The 16,472-nt window shown below is 48.7% G+C and overlaps 1 protein-coding gene across 4 annotated transcripts in view; it reads right to left on the reverse strand.

Moving 5' to 3' along the window:
* The window catches only part of NDRG4 (NDRG family member 4), a 57,780-nt gene extending 41,656 nt beyond the window's left edge, over positions 1 to 16,124 (reverse strand). For 2 of the 4 annotated variants that reach the window (XM_083626648.1, XM_083626647.1), the window contains exons 1-3: positions 15,386 to 15,530; positions 4,304 to 4,395; positions 2,901 to 2,945 (exon numbers count right to left, since the gene is read on the reverse strand). In XM_083626648.1, the coding sequence (XP_083482774.1) occupies positions 2,901 to 2,945; positions 4,304 to 4,395; positions 15,386 to 15,422 (174 nt within the window). In that variant the 5' untranslated portion in view covers positions 15,423 to 15,530. Of the gene's footprint in view, positions 1 to 2,900; positions 2,946 to 4,303; positions 4,396 to 15,385; positions 15,531 to 15,821 lie in introns of those variants that run through there. The other 2 variants (XM_083626650.1, XM_083626649.1) reach the window with 2 other exon arrangements.
* Between the last annotated feature and the right edge of the window lie 348 nt (positions 16,125 to 16,472).

Consider the following 16,472-nt stretch of genomic DNA (forward strand, 5'->3'; position numbering starts at 1 on the left):
GAGGAGATTGAAGTTTTGGGGGCCTTTGGATTTGGAGGGATTTTGAAATATGTCCTGAAATACTTTATGGATCTTAGTTTCAACTATGGAAATTTGGCTGACTTGTCCAGAAGGAATAAAAGTATCATTAGGTTGGAGTCTCCCCGAGACTTTATTTTTAGCATCAAAGAATATGAAGAAGACCTGCAGAAGGGACTTGGAAAAGAGTTAAGAGCCTCGGACATAAGATCTCCAGGTTGATGGACTATATGGAGTGGACGGAAAGGACTGGCAGAATCCGAAACCAGGGAGAGGAGATGGTGGAAGAAGATTGGAAAATTTAAAGTTTATATATAGAAATATGGTAAAACTAATGAGTGATAGAAAAACGATGGAATGATATTCTATGGACTTAGCAGAAATGTTATAACGAGTTAAGCATATATAAGTATTTTAGTTTTAAAGGAAAATAAGGTTAAAAAAAATATGTTATTTACAATATGATAGAAAATGGAGAAAGATGGAAAGGATTTGCTGAAAAAAACTATTAGAAGTGGAATACAAAAAGGGAGGTGAGAGGAGGTCGAGGAAACAAGGGAATGAAAGATAGAGAATGGAAAAGGGAAGATGTATGTATGTTTTTAAATTGTTTTTGTTTTTGTTTTATTTAGGGTTAGGGTTAGGGAGTGGGTCTTGGTTAGTTTAATTTGATGTGTTTAGTTTAATGGGTTTGGGTTGTGTTTTGTGTTGTTTGTATATTGTTTTGTATTGTGTTTTTTCTCTTTTGTTTTTTCTCTCTTGTCTTCTTTTCTTTTCTTTTCCTTTTTTGTAATCTTTAAAAGCAATAAATATTATTTTAAAAAAAACAGAAGCTGCAGACTTTTGTCTCTTTGGGCATGAAAACGAAAGAAAAGTCAGTGGCACGCAAAAGAGCTGCTGAAGCTTTGACATGAGAATACTCAAAGAACTGTTGCTCAAGCAACCACTACCATGGAAACAAGAGCAATTCCTCCCAGCAAATGAGCTTGGATTTCAGGCACTCGACACCCCTCCACGCAGATTCTGCAACAGACAACAGGCCACCTTCCTTTCCACAACAGCTCTACCCAACCTGAGGCCATCCACATGTTATTGGACTACAACATCTGGAGTGCACCAGGTGGGAGAAAGCCATTCCACAGCAAGTTCCTGCTGTCAGGAGAGCTAAACTTCCAGAGCTAGACTGGAAAGGGCAGATGTGGCCCTCACCTGGCTTCTAGCTCTCAGGTCTGCATTGCCAGATGTGTCTGCTATCCAGTCAGGCTCATGCCAGATGTCTAAGCCCATTTTCCAATCTTCCGAACCACCATTCCACAAAGTTGGGGTCTTCCTCTGACGAGCAGTGTGCTCACCCATCCATTCAATATGCACATCCGCCCATCTGCTTTGACCCAGAAGAAACTGACTGTCAAGCTGCCCTGATAATGATGATTACAGCTTAAATTGTTAAATTAAACAATAAAAGAATCAATAACAACCACACTCTTCCAAGTCTGCAATTATTTCAATCAAGAGTCCTGGTAGCCTCCACAGATTAGGGTTTCTGGGTAAATGTCATTTTGATGTCTCACTGTGATCTTCCAACCTAGAGCCCCAGATTGATTGCAAATTCAGGGAACAGAGGCAACTCTCTTATCTTCGGTGACTGGGAAACAGAGACATCACCACAATATTTGAAAATCCCTCTCTGGAGCAAAATGTGAGGTTCTTGAGGCAAGGGAGAGGAAAAATCTTTGGACTGGGTAGGTAATGGACTTCCCTTCTTTAGCCACTTGGCCAGTCAAATCAGCAGGCTCACCTGATTGGGGGGGGAGGGCCTTTGGGGTGGCATCTCATCTGCAACAGAGGGTTCAGCCTGAGGCCTATCAGGGCATACCCCTTGCAGGTGCCTGAAGGTTTTATCCTGTTACTCCCTGTGCAGTAGGAGTCAGTCCTTCCGCTGTGCAAAGGTTGTGTCTCAACCTCCAAAATAAAACACCTTCACACACCAGTGCTGCCCCCTCCCAGAGGCAAAGACAGTTGTGGGAGAAGGAACCAAAGCATTGCCTCCTCTACCTAGTCCTGGGGAAAGGTAGGCACAGGGTTGCTGAAGGCTACATAAAGAAAGCTAATGTGACAAGAAGCCCTATGTAGTGATGAGTAGCCCAAAAGATAACTTGGGAGATGCAGTGAGAAAATTATTGATAAGTACACTGATAGATCGTCTAAGGTGTAAAGGCAGTAAAAGTATGAATAGATGTTATTCTTGTTTATTTATTATTTATTAAATTTGTAGAGCGCCCTTCATCCGTGGATCTCAGGGTGGTTCACAACATAGACATACAATATAAAAACACAAAATACAAGAGAAAAATAAGAACAAAAAACCCACACAAAAACTAATAACCCCCCCTTCCTGTTGTAACAGAGTCAATATGTCTCTGAAGACGTGCAAAGGAATTTGCTGACACAGATGGATAAACCTATGGCCTTGTTCTTCAGTTCTTGCCTGTGATGTTGGTTTTGGTCTGAACGATAAGGCCATTGCCTAGTTACCCAATTGCAACTCTGCTTGTTATCTGACTTTAAATAAACAAAAGCTGTCTTAAACATCACAACTCATGTGGTTAATTGCATAAAAATCACTAGAGACACCTGCCAGGTGGACTTTGCTAAACCATACATTTGGCTCCCACATTAGCTAAAAGAAACTGACCAATGGAAGCCCAGCCTGGCAGATGACAACACCTTGAACAGCACACCTTTATTCAGACTTAATAGGTGCCTTTCCTTGCAGTCCCAAAATGCCATTTCTGACATTTTTAAGCCACCGACCTGCATGTATTGAACCACGCTGAAGCATGGCAGGTGCACAAAGGCAAGGAGAAGACATTGCAACTTACCTTCCAGTCTGTGTTCACTGCAGAGAGGAAAGTATCTGAATTCTCCTGGGAAGGAAACAGACCAAATCAAACCATTACTTCCCATACAGGCTATTATAGCTCACGACTTTCTTTCAAGCCTACTGAGTGCACTCCCCAAACCTGGGACGTCATCACCATACTGTGTTTCCTGAAAGGAGGATCATTCAGCTGCCTGTCACAGCAAGTTTGGGATCTATCCTGACTCTCTACAAATCGGGGTGGAGAACCTGAGGTGCTCCAGATTGTCACTGGCAAACCTTGGCAATGTCATAGCCATACAACCGCCAACCTCCCTCTCAGATTTGCAGTTTAAGAATAGGTGCAACTGCCTAGGAGAATCTCTGTCCATCTCTAGAACACAGATTTTGGGAGGAAGGCTGGTTGGTCAACATGCTGGCCAGAGGCCATGGCGTAGATGCCAAGTGGAAATTGGGAAGTTGGCTGTGTGCTGGTGTAAAGTACCAAGTAGGCTGACCTCTCTCTCCTCAAGCCAGGAGAAAATGATAGTCAGCCAGAGTTTGGAATTTCACTTGCACACACCTGTTTGGAGCTGGATTTAAATCAAGATATAAATATCTGCATATATATCATGGCAGAAGACAGCTTCCAAACTTCTTAGTTACTGACATGGCTCACCAGGCTTGTATCTTAAGTTCCTTATTGGTGGCACCCACATCAGCATCACATCAGAGGCCCACCTGCCAACATGTCCAGGAGGGTTTTGGCTTTTCCATCAGGCTCTGCTCATCCTCTTGTTTACTGGGGATCCACAATGAAGAAGGAATGGAGGGTGGTAGGCAGGGCCCTGCTTCCTGCTTGTGGCCCAATTGCCATCTCTACACCCACATACATCCCACTTGCCTCTGAGTGAGCAATTGGCAGCCTATGCAGTATAAAGGGTCTGAATTTGGTCCTGAGGCCACAGACCACAGATCTCCAGTGGAAGAGGTCTCTGGAATGAAAGTGATGGATGTGTGACCAGCTCAAAGTCATACTGGCACAAGTTTCAGGACAAGTATCTTAAGAACCTTGCTAGATGAGACCAAAGACCTACCTAGTGCATCAGCCTCGTTTCCTCACTAGTCGATCAGATGCCTTTGAGAAGCCCAAAACTAGGGCTTTAAGGAAACAGTCCTTCCCAATGGTTGCTGACTTTCTGAGTAATTTCTCACTCAGGCATCTTTTGAATCTGAGACCATCATGGACACCGTTCCCAAAGCAGTTCAACAATGGCTGAACCTTGCACCAGTCCTGGGAAAAGCTTAGATTTAAGTCCAGGGGTTGCTTGCTCTCTTGTCAGTTCCATAAACTTGTCAGCTACCACTTGGTTTGTCCCCTTTTTAATTTTTTTGCTAAGTGATGCCAAATCCAGCAGGACTCACCAGCTCAGTGTCCTGCCCCCGAAGCAGTGGCTTCTCTTCTGTAAATCGCTGCTCATGCAGGCCGGCCATGGTCACTTCCTGCAGCAAAAGTCCTGCACAAGGGGAAAATGCAAGCACAGCAGTCAGCACAGTCCCAGGCAGGAACCAGGCAGAACTTCCCTGGACCTCCTTACACTTCAGGTGGCAGAGCTTCCTGCTCAGGAGCAGGAAGTAAAGTTGGATTTGTCACCGTGCTTGGTATTCATAGAGTACTTTGCCCTGGATGGTTCACCCACATTAGCTCAGTCACGCTTCCAACAGCCCTGTAAGTCAGGTCAGTGTTATCCTGCCTGTAAGACAGATTTGAGGGTGGATGGGGGAACACTGAGGCCAGGAGAGTCATGGCTTGCCCAAGACTATTTGTGAAGAGAGTTGGTGGTCCACCCATGGCTGCATCTGCAGTTTCCCAGGTGGGAAGAGGCTCGCTAGAATGGGGATGCTGTTTCTCAGCTTGAGCAACTGGGAAAGAGGCCCCTTACACTCCATCCTTGTCTGCCCCACTCCCCATTTTCTTTAAGTTTGTGCCTCTGGCTCCCACAGATTAGCTACTCAAAGCCACCACCTCATCTGACTTCTAAAGAAAACCTCTCATTCAGGCCAACGGAGGTCCCAGCCTTACACAAGTTTTGTAGGAGGGCAAATGGCAGCAGATATGCTGTGAGCCTCTGCCCCCAGTGTCATGTTCCCACTGCTGTCCCTGGAGACCTTGCAGGTGTCTCCACAGACAAAGGACAACCAGGTGACCTCCTGCACATGCTGCCAGAGCCAGATGCAAAAGGCCCAAGCCGAAAACAGAGACCACCTCATGTGAACCTTGGCTTGGCTTTTTGCAGACTGCAGCAGCAGCGACTTGGAGAAGTTGAAAGAGAGAAAGAGAGCTGCTTCTTTAAGCCAGAAACAGGATACATGGGGACCTTTGCTGCCTGTTTGCGGTTAACTGGCAAGAAGTCACATTCCCTGGGGAGGAAGGAGAATGTCTCATTTGGGGCAGTTGTCAGTATCTCCTGCATTGCAATTCATAATACTACCACCAGCTTTGCCTGTTGCAAAATATTCTGGCTTTCTGAGGAGCAGCTGGGGGTCGTAACCTGAACACGGGGAATAAGAAACATGCTCTGCTTCCTTTTGTTCATTAACGCATTGCAATTTTGCTGTACTTGCATTTTCTTTATTTGGGAGGGTAGTTTCATGGATGCCCATGTATTTTTTTATTTTTTTAAAAAAATATGGTATGAGTCACTTTGAGTGCCTTTTGGGGAAGACATGGCAGGATAAATAAATAAGATTTAAATTAAACAAACGTAAACTGTACTCTATCCCTCCCTGCTCCAATTGAGGAGCCCAGTTCCCCTCAGGGGAAACAAACTACACAGAACATTCTGACAAGGCTAAGAACCCAGCCCTGTGGCTTCTTGTGCCAGTCAAGAGGCACAGGCAAGTGGCATGATGCCACAGGGCAGCATGGGCAGTGCCACCTATGGCTGAGACAGAGACCAGCCCTGGGAGGACATTGCCAGCAGCAGCCGCTGCACTTGGAGGCAGAAGGGGCACACCAGGGGCAGCAGGAGGGTTTGCCCACAGGCCATCCTGGGCCTGGAAGATGTTAGCCACTCACTGCAATGGGGTCTTGACCCATTTACACCTTTGCAACCAGGAGGCAAGCACCTGGTGGAGATAGACTCTGGGACTCCCCCCTGCAGAACCCTTGGTCTGCACATACTGTGCAGAATCCTTCACACAACCCCTCTTCATCCACCCTGACGGAGTGAAACCCAGAGCACAAACTGTGGGGAACATTTAGCGCATGAAGCAAATGGGCAGAAGAAGGTGGCACCATGTGGCGATTGCACAGTTCTTGCTCTCCAGGGAAGAGGGGGAAATAGTGCAGGGTGTGTGTGCGTTAATTTTATTTTTATTGTTTATTACCTTTATGTAAGCCACTGTTTGGGGCACAGCACACTCAAGGTGGCTGGCATCTCATCAAAGCACACCAAGGTTCAAAGAGGAACCATCTAAAACAGTGGCAGTACAACATGCCTCCTTCATGGAGCCCAGAGCTCTCCACTTTTCTGGGGGCCCCAATGAGGCAACAATCTGGGCTGCAAACACCCACTCTCTGTCTTGCTGCATTGAGAAGCCCCAGCCAAGTAACTCACACTAGAGTGCCGATTTCACTGCCCACCAGAGAGGGTTTAGCACAGTAAGCAGAGGACAGATGGAGGCAGGAAGCCTTCAGAACAGTCTCCCTCTGCAGCAGTTTACTAGGAATGGCCTCCGCATACCCTACAAAGCAGGCTTCATGATTGCCTGGTTCCTTTGGCTTTCCAGCAGTGGCCCTGTGTTGCTTGCGGGGGCTACCAAGTCATGGGTAGAGTTGTTTGCAATCAATGATTCTGTTGCACTAAATCAGGAATTGGCATTGGCTTCTTATTTCAATGTGCTGAGAATCTCAACTTTTTTCCTTTTTTGAAAAAGCAAGTTTCTAGTCCTGGAGGAACAAGAGTTGGTAAACTCTCACAGACTGGGCAGGGGCTGGGAAATGTTTCTAGTGCATCGTTGATGCTCACCAAGCTGCCTTGTCATGGGACTAGCTCTCCTGACTCCCAAGGGCAGGGGAGTTTGGGTCAGAAGGAGCTGAATCTGCCTGCCTGGTGACGCACAGAGACAGGAACTGGGCTGGAGCCAGAGGGCCTCTGCACCTGGGTAGAAACTCATGAAGCTGTCTGCAAAAGAAGGGAAGCCAGGTGATGCCAGGGAGGCCAGAGGGCAACGGATTCTGCAGGGAGTGGGAGCCAAGGGGAAAGGAGAAGAGATGACTAGCTAGCTCAGGGCTTAGCTAGGCAAGGGGGTGGAGTGGGGGCTCAGTCACAGGATAGAAGCCTGGGGGAAGAGTCTGCCAGGAAAAGGAGACTTACTGGGAAGGGAGGGATGAAGAGGAAGACCCAAGGGTAGGTATCAGAGAGTGAGAGAAGGTGGGTGGGAGGCTCCCAAGGTCCAGGCCTGCTCCACAAGGCTGTGTTTCTGGAAGTCCCTTCTGTGTTCTGCCAACTACAGATGCTGGAAGGAGCAGGACACTCGGGAGGAGGAATTTTCCCCATCCACCCAAAGCAAGACCAGATGGGATCGCAAAAGTTGTTGGGGTTTTTTTGCCTTGTGATCAGAAGCCAGGAGAGGAAGCCACGACTGCTTTTCCATAGCCAGGTCCTGCACTGATACCTTCTCTCACTCTTGCCTGCCTGCTGGCTTCCTTCAGCAGAACACCCTTCACAGATGATGACGATGATGATGATGATTTATTTATACCCCGCCCATCTGGCTGGGTTTACCCAGCCACTCTGGGCGGCTCCCAATCGAATATTAAAAGCACAATACAGCATTAAACATTAAAATCTTCCCTAAACAGGGCTGCCTTCAGATGTCTTTTAAAAGTAGGATAGTTGATTGTTTCCTTGACATCTGATGGGAGAGCATTCCACAAGGCAGGTGCCACTACTGAGAATGCCCTCTGCCTGGTTCTACCTATGATGTGGCATCGCAGCTCACACATACCCATGTTTGCCTCATGGTGACAGTGCTGCAGCTTTACAATGTCAAGTAGGGTGTGGGGCAGACCCCTCAGACCTGTGAGGTTTGCCAGGCATTCTGACGCATGCTTGGGGCAGCAAGAGGTCCTACCCTGATGGGAGTTACTTCACACCGAGCTGAGCTCCTCTGTTAAGGGCGAGAAGGGTCTGCATCCTATTCCCTGCTGCATCCAGGTCCTAGTATTGCTCTGAGGGTGGTCTCTGAGTTCTCCTAAGTCATTCCATGTGGGAGGGAGGAGCCCCCAGTCCCCTCTCCTTTCCATACTGCCCCTGCCTAAGAATGCAGCTGTCCCATTTCTCTCAGACTTGAAGGAGGGAGGGGTTGTATATGTTGATATGAACAAACGGCAGAAAGATTGGATGGACAGAGTGGCTGAAGAGGGAGAGTTTGAGCAAGGACAAAAGTCCAAGGACAGAAAGAGGAGGTGGGACAAGGCAACCAGAGTTGTAAAGCTTAGAACATGGAGTCAGCCCAGGTACAGAAGAGGAGAGGAAGCCTTGATAGCATTGCTAAGAATAGCACCAGGAGGAAATGTCCCCAAATGCTGATATTAAACTGGTAAATTTCAAGGCCAACTCTACAGCTGCACTTAAGCAAAAGCTTGTCTAGGAATGAGGAAGTACTCCAGTCCATTCATTTCTTGAGCCTTCCTTTATTGCTTTAGGCACACCTTTACAAGAACTGATTTGTTGGAAGGAACACATTTGATAGCACATCTGCAATTACTGCATTAGAAGCTATCTGATACTGGGTCAAATTAGCTAGTGCTAGGTCCATCTAGCAGCTAGTACAGTCGTACCTTGGAAGTCGAACAGAATCCATTCCAGAAGTCCGTTTGACTTCCAAAACGTTCAAAAACCAAAGTGCAGCTTCTGATTGGCTGCAGCAAATCGGAAGCCCCGGAAGCCCCGTCGAACGTTCGTCTTCCAAAAATAGTTCACAAAACAGAACAGAACAGTCTGCGGCATTCGGGAGCCAAAACGTTCAGGAACTAAGCTGTTCCTAAACCAAGGTATGACTGTACTGCCAACCAGCGACTCTCCAGGGTTTCAGGCAGGGAACCACTCCCAGCCTTACCTGGAGATGCTGTCAAGATTGTACATGGGACCTTCTAGATAGAAAGCAGATGCTCTACACTGAACTGCAGCCTTTCTCATACTTTAAAGAATGCATAATACATGCAAGAAAACGTCTGAAAAGGCATTTGATCTGTCATTGCTCTGGACATTTCACAGTCAGTACTGGTAAAGCTTATAACAACAAGGGTATAATTTTGTCATCTAAAGACAGTGCTTGGTGGTTTTCAAGATTAAATATCAGAAATGATTAAGTCCCAAGGTTTGCTTTGAACATTTACACCAGGGCCTCAATAAAGGTCATCCTTTCCTAGTGAAAAATGGAGATGAAGATGAAATGTAGCCACTTACTGAAGGCTCTCCATTGGCCTTGCCAGGATTTCCTCTCCTTTTCTCTTGTTTTCCACATTACTTGTAGGCCCACCCCTCTGCAACTTTCTCTAGGGTCCCTACCTATGACTTCATCTCTCCTAAATTTGTTTCTCTCAGTCACCCAAAGTTCTCCTGCTTAACATCTCTCTCTTCATTCAGGCCCCAGAAGGAAATCCTTCCCTTCTGCAAAGCATCATATTCTCTGATCCAAAGTTATCTTGTGTATAGGAACAATACAAGCAAAGCACCCTTCCTGCCACTTGATTCTGTAATTCAGAAGCATTAAGAGATTTGATATGCCCCTCTTTGCCTCAAACAGGTATGGAGGCAGGCAAAAGGAACATCAGAGCCTGAAGCTTCAGGGTCAGCGGAGCACATTGTGGCAGTCGAGCCTGGAGGTTGAGTGTTAGAGGATCCTCTCTGTCAAAAAGGCATGGAGCCCATGCAACAGATGGAGCCAATAAAAGTGTAGATGCTCCCTCCAGATGCTGTTAGTCTCTGAATTACCAGCTTCTGGGGAACAACAGAAGGAGTGGGACTATTGTGTGCAGGCCTTCTCAGAAACATCTGGTTGGTTCCTGTGTAATAGAAGGTGGTGAACAAAATAGGCCCCTTTTGATTCACCCTACCAAGGCTCTTCTTTTGTACTTTAAGCAAATTTAGCCAATGTAGCAAGATGCCTATGCAAAAGCAGAGCTGGTTCACACCTCTCTCCTGATGGGGAATTCACAGACCCATCAAATAGGGGCAGTCCCACTCCCTCAAAATGGGATCCCACAAACATTACTGTGCCTGGATTAAACTTAAATTTACTACGCTCGTCTCAGAAGAGCACTCCAGCCACCAAGGACCCACCACCTAAGGCTGCACTTGGTGGAAGATGACTGGCCCAACCCACTGGACCCACATAAGGCAAGTCCAGCTTTGCCCTGATCTCCCTTTCTCAACATTAATTAATCAGGCTTTGACCTGCCACCAACCTTCCCAAGAAAGGTTGTGCACGCCTTGTTAGATGCTGTTTCCTACTATTACTTGCTTAAACAACTTCTACATGCACTCCATTTCCACAGGGATGATATATACTGCTTCCCTGCATGTACCTTGACTTGTAATCCAACACAATCTTTAAAAAGAAAAAAGATTATTCTCTATATGAATGCCACTTTCAGAAACTGGAATGTTTAGAACTGGATGTGTTCATCACACTAATGGCACTTCAATTGCAAAGTACAGATAATCTCTCTCAGCAGCTTCATTGAGAAGTTCAACAGAATGAGTGCTACGGAAAATCCTAGCAGAACACCACAATCCAGTCCCCAAGGAGCAGAGTCAGCATCCAGACAAGGAGGAATGGAGCCAAAGGAGAGTCATCCTCCAAACTCCAAGCGAGATCTGGAGGTGATGGGAAAGAATGGTATGATCCACATTATCAAAAGCCACTGGGAGGTTTTAAAAGATCAACATTGTCTGTATTATGGCTGTCAAGCTCAAGACCAGACTTTGCCAAACTTCTGCTTTCAGATGTTGGGAACTGCACTTCCATCAGCCTCAGCCACATGTAAGACGAAGGTAATCCACCAAGACTATCATGTCTCCTGTTTTAGGGTCTGGGGAGGATGCAGATGACACACCAGTTGACTTTCGTGAGGGGGAACCCTCAGCACCCCTTCTACACTCTCCCGTTTGAGCACATGACTCTTCCATCATCCTCACCATGGCTCTACAGCAGTGGTTCTCAACCTGTGGGTCCCCAGATGTTGTTGGACTACAACTCCCATCATCCCTGACCACTGGTCATGCTGGCTAGGAATGATGGGAGTTGTAGTCCAACAACATCTCAGGGCCCACAGGTTGAGAAACATTGCTCTACAGCTTTCTCCAGTTTCTCCTGCTCCCTAGGCATGAAGGAGCAGACACTTGAAGAATCATAGGCCTTTGCTTACACTGGCGGCAGAGGGCGGGTCATGGGACGAGAAGGCCCCGCCTACCTTTAGATGACTGCTGAGGCAAGTCGCCTGGTCTCACTGGGAGCTGTCCAAGGTTGTGAACCACCTTGTCTTGGAAGAAGCTCCAGAAATCAGTAATTCCTGCAGGCCTCAAGCCTCAGCAAAACAGGGCAAAGACAACAATTTCTGACTCAAGTGGGACAAGATAAGACATGCCTTATTTTGAGATTTCAACATGGACTAGAACCTCCGGACACTTTTTATATAATTTGGCATTATGTAAAATGCTGGATGAATCCCTAGCCGGAATTAAGATTGCTGGAAGAAATATCAACAACCTCAGATACGCAGATGACACAACCTTGATGGCAGAAAGTGAGGAGGAATTAAAGAACCTTTTCTTGAGGGTGAAAGAGGAGAGCGCAAAATATGGTCTGAAGCTCAACATCAAAAAAACGAAGATCATGGCCACTGGTCCCATCACCTCCTGGCAAATAGAAGGGGAAGAAATGGAGGCAGTGAGAGATTTTACTTTCTTGGGCTCCATGATCACTGCAGATGGTGACAGCAGCCACGAAATTAAGAGACGCCTGCTTCTTGGGAGGAAAGCAATGACCAACCTAGACAGCATCTTAAAAAGTAGAGACATCACCTTGCCAACAAAGGTCCGTATAGTAAAAGCTATGGTTTTCCCAGTAGTGATGTATGGAAGTGAGAGCTGGACCATAAAGAAGGCTGATCGCCGAAGAATTGATGCTTTTGAATTATGGTGCTGGAGGAGACTCTTGAGAGTCCCATGGACTGCAAGAAGATCAAACCTCTCCATTCTGAAGGAAATCAGCCCTGAGTGCTCACTGGAAGGACAGAAGCTGAGGCTCCAATACTTTGGCCACCTCATGAGAAGAGAAGACTCCCTGGAAAAGACCCTGATGTTGGGAAAGATGGAGGGCACAAGGAGAAGGGGACGACAGAGGACGAGATGGTTGGATAGTGTCTTCGAAGCTACAAACATGAGTCTGAACAAAATGCGGGAGGCAGTGGAAGACAGAAGTGCCTGGCGTGCTCTGGTCCATGGGGTCACGAAGAGTCGGACACGACTAAACGACTAAACAACAACAAAAATGCATATATGGAGGAGCCATCATTTTCAAGACAAACCTCGTCACCAGCCTAGTAAATCTGGAACTAGACTTGATAATCTGGTAACACTGATAGTCTTTACTTGGACTTGGCTATTTTAACCCAGTGTGCTACATGCCTATTTTATAGTTTTGTTTTTCATCTTTTAATTTTCATCTGTTGTCATATTCTCTTTTTTATATACACTATATAATGAAATAATAATAGAAGTAATAAAGAGAGAGAGAGAGGAGAAATGAATGGTTCTGCTGCCACAGGTCTAAAGCTGGCCAAGCCCCCTTTACTGATAGAGTTGGTTTTTTGAGACAAGAACAAATCACTCCTTCCTTACGAGAATGCAGGACATGGACACAGACACACACTTTGTTTGCTTTGACCTGTAGCACTAGAGGCTGCCTATTGCTGTCTTTCACCAACCGCAAGGGACAGAAATCTACACTACATGTTGCAGCCTACACAGCACCAAGCAACCAGTCAATGTCACTGAGGGGAGCCAGAGTGTTGCAACCCAAGCAACAGGGACCTGCCAGCATTTCTAAGCCCTCTGCAGCAGGCTCCGTTTGAGCTGGAGCATCAAAGCTGGAGCTGAGCCAAGTGGTTTTATTTTATCAGCAAAAAAGCCAAGTAAAAAAGGTCACAGTGGAGCTAATGATGTTTCACCTTCTTGGGACACAAATTCGGAGGCTGAAATGCCCCTTGGCACCAGGAAGAGATCTGCTGGACATGATGCAGCTGATTCGATGCTGGTGGAGAAAAAAAAAGTACTTCCTCGCTGACATCACCAGCAGCAGCAGCAGCACCTCAAAGGCCTTGCAAGAGGGCTGTGGGGCACACTTGACCAAATCCAGTCCAAGTCGTCTTCCACCACTATTTCATGAGCCGCAGGCAAACTGCTCATGGCCAAATTGGCCACCGCTGCTAAAGTGTAGGAGAGTGACAACAGAGCAATGGGTTCGAACAGTCCAGGAGGTACCAAACTTATTTTAAAAAAACAAAAAACAAGAATCTTGAGTCCACCCATTAGCTCCTATTTTAAAACTTGCTAAGTTGCTTCCAAGCAATAAGCACTGTAAAATGCTTTCTGTAGGAATCTTTTCACTAGCCTATATTTACATGGCTTTAAAATACTAACAGGGATGTGGGTGGCGCTGTGGGTTAAACAGAGCCTAGGACTTGCCAATCAGAAGGCCAATAGGTTGAATCCCTGCGACGGGGTGAGCTCCCGTTGCTCGGTCCCTGCTCCTGCCAAACTAGCAGTTTGAAAGAATGTCAAAGTGCAAGTAGATAAATAGGTACCGCTCTGGCGGGAAGGTAAACGGCGTTTCCGTGCGCTGCACTGGTTCACCAGAAGCGGCTTAGTCATGCTGGCCACATGACCCGAAAGCTGTACGCCAGCTCCCTCAGCCAATAAAGCGAGTTGAGCACCGCAACCCCAGAGTCGGCAACGACTGGACCTAATGGTCAGGGGTCCCTTTACCTTTTTAAAATACTAACGGCATGTAATTTTTAAACCCCCTTTCACATGCCCTGCCTTTTTAAAAAAAAAAAATACATGACTTGGGGAATGGCAAATCCCTGCTCTGACTCTTCCATCCTAACCCAGATCAATGCAATATGAGTTGTGAAGCTTGCTTAGCACAGGTCTAGGCTCTCTTGAAAGTGTCGGCTGCAAAGTAATTGTCTCCTGTGACTTTGCACCTCCTTTACAGAAAGGGTTGCACATTTGGAAGCAGAGGACTTGATGACAATTGGTGGTGTGTAACCATAGTAATGTTCTGACACCAACCAATGTTCCCCAACCAATGCCCTCCAGATGGCTTTGACCGCCCCCGCCAGAAAATCTTGGGAATGGTAGTTCACCCCTTGTCAAGCTACAGTTCCCAGCACCCTTAAGAAACTGAAGTTCCCAGGATCTTTATGGGGAGAAACAATGTGCTTTGGACATCTGGTGAGTAGGCAGCCTCAGCCTATAAGGAGCGCTGAGTGCGGAGGTTGAGTTGTGCTTTGAAGCAGGTCTCTGCTCCAAAACCAATTCTCAGCGCGAGGGCTTACCCTGATCACATGTGAAATAATAAAACCACACCTCTGAGCATGTGCAGAGTGTGCACCCACCTCATCAACAGGTATGACAGTGTTCAAGGGCCATAGCTCAATGGTTAGAGCATCCTCTTTACATTCCGAAGGTCCCAGGTTCAGTTCCCAGCATCTCCAGGAGAGAACCCCGGTCAAAACCTGCCAGTTGGATGCACAGTGTGAAGCTAGATGAACCCAAGGCCTGACTCAGAATAAGGCAGCTTGATTTCTATGACCACAACTCCAACTAGTCCCAGCCAGCAGGGTCTGCTAGGAGTTGTAGTAAAAAAACATCTGGAGAGTCATAGGTTGGTGAACGCAGAGTATGCCATGGACCAAACTTGGACCCCCGCCAGGGCATCTGCCGCTGTACCACTGAGTCACAGCCCTCCCATGGGAAATTATGGAGGCTGCCTTGAGCAGAGGCTCCCTCCAGGGCTGCCTGCAAACCCTTTTAACCCTTTCACACCCTCACCGTTTGCCAAGTAAGGTGGGGGGAGGGAATGCCACTCTCAGGGTCCTTTGGCACAACAACCCCCCCCCCAAATGCCAGCATTAGCTATTTAGGAAATGAGGTACAGGGGGAGGCATTAGGGAGCACACCCCTTGCCAAATTACCCCACCCTGACACTCTGGAGCTGGGGAGAGGGCGTTGGATCTGCAGCCCCTGCTGCCTCCTCGTCTCCCCTGGGGGGGTGGGAGTGTCCACCGCAGCTGTGCCAGCCTGGCTCCCCAGCGCAGCTGCATCATATCCAGAAGACGCACGGTGGGGGGAGACTCCAAAGCTGGAGCAACCGCCCCCACCCCACGACCTCCGAGAGCCTGCAGGGAACAGAGGGGCGTCGGATTACCTGTCAGCAATTCTATCTTATGTCCCCAGACCTTCATAGTGGCGGCGGCGGCGAGAGAGCGAGCGCTTGCGAGGCAGGCGGCGAGAGACAAAGGCGGCTCCCGAGCTAGCCAGACTGCTCACTGCGGCTGGGCAGGCAGCGAGCAAGCGGGCATCGCTCCAGCGGGGAAGGCGAGGAAGAGGGCGGGGGAGGGAAGGAAGGAAGGAAGGATGAATGGATGGATGGATGGGGGGAGCTGCCAAGCCCGTCGGTTGGCCGAGCAACGTCAGCGGGGGGGGGGGTTGAAGAGAACCGTGGGCGGGGGGGACAACCCACCCCCCCGCATTCCCGTTGCCAAGTCGTGCTGCGGGAGGCGGCGGCATCCTCGCCACCCCACCCCGCCGTCGGTCAAGCCCCATCTGGGTCTCCAAGACGATGGGGAGGCGGGTCTACTTACAGCCCAGAGCAGCCGGTCCCCTCCCTCGGTGCCGGGCCAGGCCGCGGTCTCCTCCGTCTGCTACGGAGGGGCCGTCCCGGCGCGGCCTCCCGCGTTGCAGGCGCCTGGGAGCGGGGCGTCGGTGGCTGGCAGGAGGACAGAGCCGCGGCTGCGCTCGGACGGGAGGCCGCCCGGTTTAAATGGGGGAGGAGGCGCCGCCGCTGCGTCAGGAGGGGGAGGGGGAGAGCCGGGCGGGCGGGCGGGCGGGGGAGGGTCTCGCGGCCTCGGCCTGCAGCCCGCCTTCCCGCTCTCCCTCGCAGCGGCGGCGGTTGCTAGGGACGCTCCGTCGGGGCTCCCTCCTCCCCCAGCGACAGAGCCTTCCCCCGAGTCCGTGGCTCATCTAGCTGAACATTGTCTACCCTGAGTGGCAGCAAGGGCTCTCTCCCAGCCCTCTCCGGAGATGCCGTCGGGGATTGAGCCTTCTGTGAGCAAGGCTGGCGCTCTGCCGCTGAGCCAGGCTGGGTGCTTGGACCTTCGACGGACAGAGGCGCTTGGGGAGGCAAGCCAGTCCGAGCGCGGCCAGGCACTCTTTCCCTCTCTCCGAGCTGTAGAAGCAGGCGTCGGGGGAGTTATCTTTCCGGTCCGGAGGGCCGCCCCCGAGAAAGAGCTAGC

The sequence above is a fragment of the Podarcis filfolensis genome (assembly GCF_964270895.1).
Source record: "Podarcis filfolensis genome assembly, chromosome: 8".
NCBI classification, from domain to species: domain Eukaryota; kingdom Metazoa; phylum Chordata; class Lepidosauria; order Squamata; family Lacertidae; genus Podarcis; species Podarcis filfolensis.